The sequence below is a fragment of the Vipera ursinii genome, assembly GCF_947247035.1.
Source record: "Vipera ursinii genome assembly, chromosome: 1".
Classification (NCBI taxonomy): domain Eukaryota; kingdom Metazoa; phylum Chordata; class Lepidosauria; order Squamata; family Viperidae; genus Vipera; species Vipera ursinii.
In genome coordinates this window covers 68,127,924-68,141,307 of record NC_139512.1, presented here as the reverse complement: position 1 = coordinate 68,141,307, position 13,384 = coordinate 68,127,924, and the positions used below count along the sequence as shown (strand labels likewise).

Sequence of the window (13,384 nt, the reverse complement as noted above, 5' to 3'; positions counted from 1 at the left end):
ATCGCCAGGGCTCATTGCCTTGGAAGAGTGAGGAAGATTCTTAGGGACGACTCACACCCTGGACGGTATCTCTTTACTCTCCTACCATCCGGTAGGAGATATAGGAATATAGCCAGCCATACCAACAGGCTAAAAAATAGCTTTTATCCGTGGGCTGTCAGGCTTTTAAATGGGACATAATCTTATGCAGAATTGACTTGGGAGGCCGGTGTGTGGTGTAGTTGGTTCAGATGGTGTGGTAGGATGGAGGGTTTGTTGTCACTGTGTGTTGGGGGGAGAGAGCACGGAGGGGGGGAGGCTCAGCTAATCTCAATGTACACATGTTGTACTTTGACAATAAAGGTTGTTTATTATTATTATTATTATTATTATTATTATTATTATTATTATTATTATTATTATTATTATTATTATTATTATTATTATCTTCCTACGGCATTGCTTTTGCACTTTGGAGTTGCCAAGTCGCCTTTTGCTGCAGATTCCTTCAGTCCCTCGACCTTCCCCCATTCTCCTCTATGCCTGCTTTGTCGCCAAGATGAGCTTCGCCAAAAAAAGATACTCAAAGATAAGTGCTTAATGTAATCTCTGCGGCTGGAATTGGAGAGCCAGGCTTTGGTCCGCGAACGGGAAGACCGGCCTGCCCGGCCCGCTCAGAGGCGGAGTTTGGCTACGGAAGTGAAGAGGAACCCGGAAACGTTGCCGCGGCCCAGGCTCGGCTGTTGTGGTTGGGGGTTGTTGGCACCGTCGTCGCTCGGGCCCTCCTTGGTGCCTCGGCCAAGTGCCCGTCGTTTCTGAGAAGCTGTCGCCATCATGCACGACGCCTTCGAGCCGGTGCTCATCCTGGAAAAACTGCCGCTGCAGATCGACTGCTTGGCGGCTTGGGGTGAGTGCAGGGCGCCACTCCGAATTCGACCCCCACCCAGCCCTTGTCTCCTCTCTCCCGACATTGGCGTCGGGTCACAACCACAAGAGCTTGTCATACCGTTTTTTTTTACTGTTTTCCCCTTTCCCTCCTACAGCCACGTTGAACGAAATAATTAGGCATATGTCCCAGTAAGGGCTAAATCTTGTCAGTTTCCTCGCGCGTTGATAGATGGTGCTGGGAAAACTTGAGCGCTTTGCCTTTTGTGAATTCTTTTAAACGTGACTCTCACGTGAGTCATGAGAAGTTAAAACTGCGTGTCTGCCCCAGCCAGGCTGGGCCGATGTTAGTCTAGATTAGAAAATGCAAATATCCCATGGGCTGGGATGATTTTCGGTTTCTGTTTCATAGGGTTGCTGTTATGGGGCATATCCATGTTATCTTATTGGGGATAAAAGTGGCATTCACGTTTAATAAATTAATATGAATGCAGGAATGCTTGTGTGTCTTTATGGTTTTTCTACACTTATTTTAATAAAGTGTAATGGGGTATGCAACTTGTAGCTTGCATTTTCTTCCTCTCTGTGAATAGTGAATTTCCAGGAAATTAAACATTTCAAATATTGTACTGTATAACGTTCTCAGATGCTTTCCAATACTCAGAAAAACCTATAAAGTTTTAGTATAAAAAAATCCACAGTAAAATTCATTTCTAGAGCCATGAAGAGGTATGTCATATTTAGTTCTAGAATAAGGTTCTGCACAGACTTTCCTGGGAATAAAGGCAATTTGACTTGGTAATATGGGTAGGATTGCCCTGTAAATTTGGCCTTAGAAAATATATGTTTACTTGAAAATTATTTTTATTGAAATATTTGTAAAAATGTGAATTTCTTAGGAAAAAATAGAATATTAATGGTGCAAACTAAATTTTCTCATTTGTAGAAGAATGGCTCTTAGTTGGGACTAAACAAGGACATCTTCTACTTTACAGAATTCGAAAAGAAACTGGTAAGTTTGTAATGATTTACTATACTTTAGCATATTAACCAAATAACAACAACTAAGGACAGTTGGGAGCCATCTGTTACTTCATTGTATTTTAGGGCAGATTCATACAAGATAGTCCCTGTAGTAGTTAGACAGAATGTATGCCAAGAACCAGAAACTTGTTTTAGCATTACGCTGGCTGGTTTATGTATAGTGCTAATTTATGTTTTTTTGTTTTAGGTTTAGTGTGTTACATGAACTCCACCATTTTGCTTTGCAAGTTGTGTGAATCCTTCCAGTTAAAGCTTATTTGAGAAATAAATTTAATATTATTTATAATCTAATCGCTGTGGATAAAATGTATATGATAAAGAGTTTATTGGCTGACTTGAAATATTCTGTGTTCCTTGTAGCATGTTTAATTCCATGCAAAATTTCATTATATTTTAGAATAAGGTGAAACATATTTTAAATAGCCAATCAGTTTCATACTTGATTCGTTTGCCTTGAATCTAGTTTGTAAAATATGAATTACAATAGAAATATGTATGAATTACAATTGTTAAAAATTCTCTCCCTTAAATCAACAACTTATTAGAACTAGTTGAATCAACAACTTATTAGAACTAGTTGATCATGTACGTCTCAATTTCTGGGAGTCCCTGAAAGATTGTCTTGAAATAAAAATTAATAGTGGAATCTTCCTAATAATTGGATAGTCAATAATGATTTTTTTATAACTGTATATGCTGTAATGTGCAGAACAATTTTTTTTTTGCAATCTTCAAATGAAGTTGTGAGACTTGCACCTCCTCTAATCTCAGTTCAGAACTTTATATGACATTATTCCTTAACTGATAAATGCAGGTTGATTAAATAGTTACTTATAATATATCTTATCTAAATCCATATATTGTTTGATAGGTTGCAATAGGTTTGAAGTCACATTAGAAAAATCAAACAAGAACTTCTCCAAGAAAATACAGCAGGTAGGAGCGGCAAATTCAGATTCAACTAAGATTGTTAATTTCTGTGAAACCTTGACTTCATTTTAAAAGGTTGGCGAGATTGGAAATGGGTGTACAATTGGTTCTGGCTTCTAGAATATTTTAATTATTTTCATGTTTGATTTACATTATTGTTATGGGTGATAAGTATGTTTGTGATTGCTGTCCCATAATAAGAAATATATTTATTCTCCATCCACATTGATAAATATTTTGGAAGATAAGATTAAATTCTCATTTATTTGAGTTATTAAGTAAAAAGGAAAATGGTAAGTATTCATTTTGGAAGAAAAGGGAGTTAGCATTTCTTTATTTTTAAAATGTGTGTTGACTTGTCAAAACATGACTGTCATAATCACTTTAAATTTCATTGGAATACACTACATTCAAGTTGCAACAACTTGAAATAAAAGAAATGGCAAAAATGTCCAAAATGAGAACAAAATGTCAACTGTTTGTTTGGAAAAAAGCACCAGCTCTTTATTTTGGAATATGACTTTTTAAAAAAATTAAAAATAGTGCTATTAAAATGGAATGGAAAAAACTCATGTTATCTTTGTACCATGTGTAATTCAGGAAGTTAATGTATTACCATTATTACCATTATTAGTTTTCATTAACCAACTGCAATTGGGACCAGTAATTCCATTCCTAAGTGATGTGGTTGTAATACTGTTCCCAATTTATGATATCAGTTCATTCAGTCATTTATAAATTGTATATGGTATGTATTATTATGGAATTTAAATATATTTCTAGTTAGTGTAACTGTTAAATCATACAATTATGTTTGTTATGCAATATAAAAAACCCCTGTTAATAGAGGGTTACAAATTAGTTTATTTCATCAGATATTCCATAATTTTCACTGAAGCGTTACTGGGTATGAGGATCTGCTTATAAATCAATTGCATTTTATAGTCCTTTGGGGCAAGTTAACTTTGAACAAACTTACAGTTTATTTACAAGATTTTTATTTTTATTTTTATTTTTAATAGATCCATGTTGTTTCCCAGTTCAAAATTTTGGTCAGCCTATTAGGTAAGTGAAATAATTGTTCAGATTAATTCTGTTTTGAAACAAGGCATGGCAGCCATTACAAGATTATGGGACGTCTTTAAGAGCTAAATCTTGAGTTTATTTCTGAGCTGGCAATGTGTGAATTTGTTCTGTTACCTGAATTTCAGTGTTTTGCCTTACTTCTGATCTTAACTCTTATTTTAATTTTTTTAAGGCCACATTAATTTTTTAAAAAACACTTCATGTTTTGTTATGTTCTTTAACCATTATTTAAGTTCACAATTTTTATATTGTCCATTACTCTTACTATGGAGATTCTTTGAGACTCAGAATCATTGCGGAATCAACAAACTGGGAGATATTTGTAAATTTCCCATTTTATTTGAAAGTAAAATAATGTTTGTGGCATTATGAGAAAGTTGTAGAGATTTCAATAGCAGCATATGTATATCTTAATTTAAGATTTGTTTTCTGTTTTGTCCCAAACAGAAAACAACATTTATGTTCACGATCTGTTGACTTTTCAACAGATCACAGCAGTTTCTAAGGCAAAAGGTGCAACTCTCTTCACTTGTGATCTGAAGGTATGTAATGAAAAGAGGACCCAGGCTTGCGTTCTTTTTTAAAAATATTTTATTAATTTTTAATAATTACAATCTTTAGTGCTTAGTAAACAACGTGTTGTCTGGGTTCACATATTTAACATTAACTTCTTCAGTATCAATTAGTTCAATACTGCACAATCCAGTGTTTTTTCCTTCCTTTTTCCCCCAAATTGTTTTCATTTTCCCAACACTACGCAAATACATTTCTTGCTACTATTAATGCATACAAAATTGAATATAAACATCCTCATCATATTTTCTAGTATTATACAAATAACAATAATATCAGTTTAAAACCTCTTTTCTAACCAGTTTATATTTCAAATGTATTTGCAATTAAAATCTCTTTATTTATTTTTATTTTATTTTAATCCCATTTATATCCCGCCCTTCTCCGAAGACTCAGGGCGGCTTACAATTTAAGCACAAACCAATGTGCTTAGTAATAGCCTTCATTCTATGTATATGCCTGCTTATTAGGGCTTTCGACCCCCCCCAAGCGGCATTATTACAAAGTCAGCTTATTGCCCCCAACAATCTGGGTCCTCATTTTACCTACCTCGGAAGGATGGAAGGCTGAGTCAACCTTGAGCCTGGTGGGATGCGAACCTGCACTAATTGCAGGCAGCTGGTGTTACTTAAGGAGGCATTAGCCCACTGCTCCACCAAGGCTTATTAAATCAATATCCTGTTTTTCATGTTCTTATTTAAGTTTAATTTCCTATCAATATTTGGAATATTTTTGTCAGTTATAGTTTTCTTAAGATTAGTTACAGTTATATAGATAAGAGTTTCATTTATAGAAGCCATCTTCGTATTTTCATATTTCCCATATCAAAAAAGAGGTGCTATTCTAGTTATACATCTTATTATAAAAATCAATTATCCATTCTTTTAATCATATTCAAACAAATATTTAATCATATAATATATAATATATATAATATAATCCCTCTGGTAAGACAAAGCTTTTGTTTTTTAAGTCTAATTCTAGCTTTCTTCTTTTGCCAAATAGCTTTCCAGGCCAAGGCAATTAAATCGCCAAAGACTTTTTTAAGTTGCTTGGAATGAGAAAGACAATTTATGTAAGGTATATTTGAGGGGGAATTCCGCCCATTGCTTGCCTTCTTGAACATTTGGTGTGTTAGATTAAAATTCATTACTTGATGAATATTCAGGGTGTGTGGGGGAAATGGGATCATTTACTACTTCTGAAAATCACATTTTAAAGATCATAATTAAAATACAGTCACTTACTGACTGCAATTGGAACCAACAGTTCTGTTGGGTCTACTGAGAAATGGGTTTTATTTCAGCCTGCTTTTAGGGAGGGAAAAAGATAATCAAGGAAAGAATGACAATAAGGCCTGCTCAGGTCCATTAGCAACAAGTCAAAAACATGAGATTGCATAGACAGTGGAGTTACATAATACACTAATGAGGTTTGTTTGTGGCACAAGTTGAGGGAATGCAACCATAGTAATTTGCAAGCCACAGTTTACTGCTTAGCATATTGCAGGACAGCAATTATGGTTTACTCAATAAGCCATATTTAAGAAAACAATGGTGTAACATTGTGTGTGAGCAGAGTTTAATATTGTGTTTTCCAGCTTTGATACTTAGAGAGAAATTTCTTTTTACAGCACTCTGATACTGGAGAAGAGGTCCTGAGAATGTGTGTGGCAGTGAGAAAGAAGTTACAACTGTTTTATTGGAAGGACCGAAAATTCCATGAGCTACAGGTGCAGTATTATTTATTTAGATACTGTTCATCTCACTCTCATTAGCATTCTGTCATTCATGTTAAAGTATAGTTTTTGGTTTGAAAGTGTCATTGATTTGAAAGTGTCATTGATTTTCTATTCAGAAAACATTTTCAAAAATAATTTGAGTGATTTAGTTCTTAAACCCAATTTAACAGTTACTTAGCTTCTCTTTCAAGTTTATTTGGTGAAGTATAATATTGATTAAGAAAGAACTAAGAACAAAAATAGAATTCTACAAAACTCAGGGAGATGGTGATGATGATGATTATATAATAGGAAGACAAAGCACTACATGGCCAGTACATAAGAAAAGTAGCTGGGAAAGCAGATAATAACGAGACCTGGCAATGGCTAAGAGACCGAGGGACTAATTGTGGCTGCACAAGACCAAGCCTTAAGGACAAATGCATACAAAGGCAAAATTGAGAAGACAGCAACAGACAGTAAGTGCTCCCTATGCAAAGAAGCTGAAGAAACAGTGGACCACCTGGTAAGCTGCTGCAAGAAGATCGCACAGACTGACTACAAGCAGTGGCATGACAAAGTGGCAACAATGGTCCATTGGAAGATCTGCAAGAAATATCATTTGCCTGTAAGCAAGAACTGGTGGGATCATAAAATAGAGAAAGTCATAGAAAATGATAAAGTTGAACTACTCTGGGACTTCAGAATTCAAACAGACAAGCACCTGCAACATAACACCCCGGACTTAGCATTTGTTGATAGGAAAGACAAAAAAGTCTGGATAGTGGACATGGCAATGCCTGGAGACAGCAGAATAGATGAGAAAGAACTGGAGAAGATAACAAAATGCAAAGACCTACAAATAGACTGTGGCAAAGGCAAGCAAGGGTAGTACCAATAGTAATAGGTGCCTTGGGTGCAATCCCAAAACAACTGGAGCACACATTGGCATTGACAGATTTGCCATTAGTCAATTCCAAAAGGCAGCCTTACTAGGAACTGCTTCCATCCTGCGACGATATCTGTAATACCATCAAACAACCACATCTGCCTATCCCAGGTCCTTGGTAAAGACTCGATAGGTAGACAAAAATGCCAAATCCAGTCTGAACATCTGGCTGACTGTGCGATGATCAATAATAATAAGTTGGAAGGGACCTTGGAGGTCATCTAGTCCAACTTCCCGCTCAGGCAGGAAACCCTATACCATTTCAGACAAATGGCTGTCCAGTCTTTTCTTAAAAACTTCCAGTGTTGGAGCATTCACATATATATTGATGTCAGTTTTTTTTAATAAAAGAAATAGCAGTGCTTAAAATAGTTTTTTTAAAAATTAAGATCTTATGATCTGTCTTTAATTTTAAACTATGGAATGTAATGGAGCAAAAATTAATTTTAAAGGTATGTTGCTGGTGGTTGTCATTATAGTTTCTATGAACCATGGACTATGGCCATGTTAAACATACACTTCTCGACATTTAAAAACACTGGATTTTCAGCAGAAGGAAACAGTTTTACAGAGAAATAGGATTTGGGTTTCAAGGACTTGGGAAATGACCATTTATCTCTCCTTAAAGGTAAAGGTTCCCCCACACATGCGTGCTAGTCATTTCCAACTCTAGGGGCCAGTGCTCATCTCCATTTCAAAGCTGAAGAGCCAGCGCGACCTAGGACGTCTCCGTGGTCATGTGGCCGGCATGACTAGACGCTAAAGGTGCATGGAACGCTGTTACCTTCCCACCGTGGTGGTCCCTATTTTTCTACTTGCATTTTTATGTGCTTTCGAATTGCTAGGTTGGCAGAAGCTGGGATGAGTAACAGGCGCTCACTCTGTTATGCGGCACTCAGGATTCGACCCGCCAAACTGCCGACCATCTGATCGACAAGTTCAGCGTCCTAACCCACTGAGCCACTGCGTCCCTTATATCTCTCCTTACATTCTCCAAATTAAGGAAAGCTTTTTTTCTGGGCAAGGCACAATGTTTAATATCTGGGCAATACTATTGAGAAGATATTTTAAATCTCATTTAAGAAATATATTTGCTTGGTTGGAATTGGAGATGTTGAAAAAACCCCTTGTGTTATTTTATTTTATCAACTGTAGGAAGGTTCATAACATCTATGCCTCTTTTACATTAGTCCTTGAGTAATCTGACAATACCTATATATCCATCCTTGTTTGTAAATAATTTATATTTGAGACCATAGCAAAATACTGCTCAGTAGCCATGAAAATCAAGCATCAATTACTGACAGGGCTTCCACAGTTCTAACATGCTTTTTATATCAATATGTCAATTGCCTGTATTACTTCGCTTTTTCTTGTTTTTAATTGTTTTCAAAGGTACCATTTATCCCTGGCCTTTAGCTGTAATAAAGATTCATTAAGATGTCTTTAATTTTATAATTTTTTCCTATGTTTTTTTTTATTTTCTGGGAGTTCTTTTTCCTAGAATTAATTATGGAGATTGTGCTTAGGAACATCCTTTATATATAGAGAGAAAATATTCAGCTTCCTTAATTGTACCTAATTAGATATTTTTTCTTCTTGATCTCCAGGGAGATTTCAGTGTGCCAGATGTACCTAAGTCGATGGCATGGTGCAAAGATTCAATCTGTGTTGGTTTCAAAAGGGATTATTATCTAATAAAGGTAAAAAGAAAGAATTTAGACTAAGATGGAAAATACTGATTTTTCTGGATACTGTATGCAGGAGAAATGAATGATTGGAGCATGAATTATGAATTCACAGTTCCTGTACTAAATATGCTTACTACATAGAGTGAGCCTTCTCAGAAAATAGCCACTTTATTGCACTATACATTTACTATGACATCAGTAGTAGAAGTTGACTGTTGTTTGGGAAATCCTTAAACAATTTGGCTGTGATGTGCTTTGATGAAATAGGCTCAGTGACAGGAATACCGGGCGTGGAACAGCTCTTTCTAATAATAATGAGGAGTAATTTGGTAATGGCTTTTTGAATGGAATGACCAGCTTTTTTTATTAATTCACAGGTAGATGGGAAGGGATCGATTAAGGAACTATTTCCTACAGGAAAGCAGCTTGAGCCATTAGTAGTTCCATTAGCAGATGGCAAAGTTGTTGTAGGTCAAGATGATCTAACTGTTGTGTTGAATGAAGAAGGAGTCTGTACACAGAAATGTGCCTTCAACTGGACAGATATCCCAAAAGTCATGGGTGAGAACAAGTAAAATTAAAAATTCTTAGCTCTAAAGAGAAAATATGTTACACACAGAAAATGTAATACACCTTGATTTTTAAATGAATAATGACATTTGACTACAGGAGATGATAGTTATCTTTCTGTTGTATTGATAAAATGCCAGTTTATACATTTTGTTGTTGTTAGTTGCGAAGTCGTGTCTGACCCATCGCGACCCTATGGACAACGTTCCTCCAGGCCTTCCTGTCCTCTACCATCTTCTGGAGTCCATTTAAGCTCACGCCTACTGCTTCAGTGACTCCATCCAGCCACCTCATTCTCTGTCGTCCCCTTCTTCTATTGCCCTCAATCTTTCCCAGCATTAGGCTCTTCTCCAGTGAGTCCTTCCTTCTCATTAGGTGGCCAAAGTATTTGAGTTTTAAGTTTATACATAGAAAGTGTTTATCTGTAATCCAAGTTTATGAGTCCAAAGCAGCTTTGTTTTCCCTACTGTTTGAATAATAATTTTTTTGCTCAAATTTTAATTTATTACTGTATAAAAACCAACAATTTGTAGATAGTAATAAATTTTGGCATGTATTCCCATTCTTTAAACAACAGTCATCATATTACAATTTTGTGAATATCAACCCAAAGTGAAATATTAAAGGAACCCATGGATAAGGGATCCATCAGCATTGATATCAGATATTTTTGTATATTTGAAGAATCTGGTAAATATAGAAAATAAACACTTGTTGAATTATTTTTTTCTTAAATTCATAGAAATTATATTTAATATTTTAAATATACTTTATAATTAATTCAACTAAACTAAAAAGCATTCTGGTAATGGTAATTCAGGAGGTTTATTTGAAGCCAATGCATCCAGGCCAAACGTATAGGAGATGTTTAATTGAGTATACTGTTATCCCATATTTTACATAACTTAAATGCATCCTGTAATAAATGTGGGCTTTGTGTAAGCTGATTTGAAGTATTAATGACATTAGTGATTCATGCCTTCCAAGAAAAAGAAAGGTTTACCAGCTCTTTTAAAATCTGTATTTTCCCTGAGTAAATGTTAGTTTTGTGAATAATAAAGGTAGAATTTTACCAACATCTAAAGTTTCCTCGTGGACTTTAATGCTGCATAGAATTATGTTTCAAAGTAGAGCCAAGTTACTTCAGCAAGGTTGCATAATACATTTTTAGTTAGGATCATAGTGGACTGTTGAGTATGAGTTCTATGGAACGACTTAATGGCTGACAAATGACATTCCACTTACAATAACCGTTATGTAAAGAATGCTAAATCAATACCACATATTAATCCAATTGAGAAAAAATTGAGACAAGTCCATGCTTTGGCAAAATTTTCTTTCAAGAATTTCTAATGTAACATGTCCAAAGGTTTCTCTATATCAGGGGTCTTCAAACTTGGCCTTTTTATGACTTGTGGACTTCAAAGCACACTGGCTGAGGAATTCTGGGAGTTGAAGTCCACAAGTCATAAAAGGGCCAAGTTTGAAGACTCCTGCTCTATATTCTATATTCTATATTCTGCTGATTACGGAATTTCTGAATGTATAGCCAAAGATAACTAGCTCGTTAGCTAACAATGTCAGATGTTTAACAACCTATTATAAATCAGATTGTGCAGCATGAATAATTAAAGATTTTTTCATTTGTGGTGTGGTTTGATGGTTAATAAATTAGATGAGGATTGGAGAGACTCAAGATTTTAGTTTAGCCTTGGCCATGGATACTCATTGGGTGACTATGGACCTGTCACTCCTTTTGTCCCATCCTATTCCACAGGGTTGTTATGGGAAAAAGGAGGAATGAGGGGAATGGCTAATCGCTTAAGTTCTTGGAGGAAAGACAGCGTATAATTCTATTAAATAAATATTGTAGTCTGTATACCAGAAACCCAGTGACATTAGCAGTGTCTTTTGAGTCCAAGAACTACAGTGGTTTGAGATGAGGTTATGTTGTTTTCATAAAGAGTAGTAGTGTTAGAAAGAGAAATGATTACAAAGCCAAGGGGCATAAAGAAAGTAATAAAACATTTGCTACTCTTGCATGGAAAATTGTTTAGGTCTGTAGGCTGTTGCTGACTATTTTGTTTCCATAATAGAACATCAGACTCCATACGTGATTGCAGTATTGCCAAGATATGTAGAGATTCGTACATTTGAGCCCCGTCTCCTGGTTCAGAGTATTGAACTGCACCGGCCACGCTTCATTACATCTGGAGGGTAGGAAAGTTTTAATTAATCCACTTTGCTCCTGTTTGCATATAAAATATTGTTGAGCTGTTTTAGAGTTGTTGAGCAAAGGGGTGAGCCCTTTAATTTTATTACGGTACACTGCTGACTTTATCTTTTTCCTTATTTTAGTCCTAATATTGTATATGTGGCCAGCAATCATTTTGTTTGGCGCCTCATTCCAGTTTCCATTGCAACCCAGATCCAGCAACTCCTCCAAGATAAACAGTTTGAATTGGCTTTGCAATTGGCGGTAAGTGGAAGGTTAAATATATTTTCAGTCTATAGTTGGGGTCCTGTGTCATACTAATCCATAGTGAGGTATCAGTTGTATTTGGTTTACTATGATGTGTGAACCTAGATAACTGTGTTTTAAATAACTAACTGGGACCCACAAAGCCATAAATTAGTATCTTGACAGAAGTTGAGTGACTCTGTGACAAATAATTACATTTATAAGCTGCTATCTAGTAAAAGTGGTCTTTCAAGACTAAGTTATTTGATAATTAGGCATATGATGAGTAAATGCAGAATATAATGCTTATCCTCTAAAACTGTAAAATTGGTTTAATTTTTATGATGACATTGTTCTTTAAAGTCATTGTGTCAACAGATTGATTATAACAAGCTTTGGTTATAACAGTGGAGATGAACAAATCAGGGATTATTTCATTAAATAAGAAAATGTTACATTTTGGGAACAAGTCACAATACGAAGCTTGCTTTGAAGTCTATAACCGTAGTCGTTAAATTAAAATAAAATAATTTGGTGGAAGATTTAATTAGTTTCTCTTATGTAAAGTAAGCAACTCGTGTGGGATAAAAAATGTTTATTAATCTGATTGTACTTACCTATGAAGAGGGCTACAAAAACGCTTAAATGATAGTTAATACTGGTATCTCTTGTTTGCGAGAATCAATCGTGAGCACTTCCTTATGCCAAAAGTACACAGCCTTTTGGAAATAACAGCATCACTTGCCTTACATTTATTTAAATCATGTTAATATTGCTCCTCATGTATTTCATATTTTTCTCCTCCAGTCACATTAGTTTATAGCTTAGCAGTAATGTTGGGAGGGGTTTGGAGATCTGTGTTCAAGGCTTTCGAATGTAGTTATATGCAATTTGGGGACTGGAGATTGCATACTAAGAACAGTAACTAAGTTATGTCAATGTTTCATTCATTTGCTGCAGTTTTATTTTTGAATGCACTGGTTTTCTGTACTTATTTAAGTCTACTATATATTACTCAGATACCGTATTTTCCGGCGTGTAAGACGACTTTTTAACGCATGAAAATCTTCTCAAAAGTCGGGGGTCGTCTTATACGCCCAGTCGCCTTATACACCGGAAAATAGTAAATCCTCGGGAGCAGAGACGTTAGTGGAAACAGACAAATCCAGCGCTCGAGAATGGCGAAAGACGGCCTCCTCATAAATAAACCGACCAGCCCAACTGAGGCTGAGGCTCCAGCTTACCGGCGTCCTAGGGCAGCAGACCCCCCCTTTTTTTTTGGGAAGGGAGCGGGAGTCAAGTGCGTGCCAAGCCACCGGCGTTTGGCGAGCATGAGAGCTTAAGGGAGCGCGGGAAGCCAGGCGGAGGCCGACCTGACATGTTCGCGTGGAGCTGAGCTTCACCTGACCCTGGGAGTTCGACTTCAGGGCGTGGTGCCGTGGCCAGACCTACAGCAACACCACCCGGGAAGGCGCAGCTCGGGAATTGTGACAGGC

General features: G+C 36.2%; 1 protein-coding gene across 2 annotated transcripts in view; it reads left to right on the top strand.

The window, feature by feature from the left end:
• The first annotated feature begins 699 nt into the window (after positions 1-699).
• VPS39 (VPS39 subunit of HOPS complex) overlaps positions 700-13,384 on the top strand; it is a 30,989-nt gene continuing 18,304 nt past the window's right edge. For both annotated transcript variants that reach the window (XM_083379899.1, XM_083379900.1), the window contains exons 1-10: positions 700-886; positions 1,811-1,876; positions 2,780-2,844; positions 3,861-3,903; positions 4,372-4,466; positions 6,131-6,229; positions 8,777-8,869; positions 9,235-9,418; positions 11,524-11,644; positions 11,786-11,906. In XM_083379899.1, the coding sequence (XP_083236025.1) occupies positions 814-886; positions 1,811-1,876; positions 2,780-2,844; positions 3,861-3,903; positions 4,372-4,466; positions 6,131-6,229; positions 8,777-8,869; positions 9,235-9,418; positions 11,524-11,644; positions 11,786-11,906 (960 nt within the window). In that variant the 5' untranslated portion in view covers positions 700-813. The remainder of the gene's footprint in view (positions 887-1,810; positions 1,877-2,779; positions 2,845-3,860; positions 3,904-4,371; positions 4,467-6,130; positions 6,230-8,776; positions 8,870-9,234; positions 9,419-11,523; positions 11,645-11,785; positions 11,907-13,384) is intronic.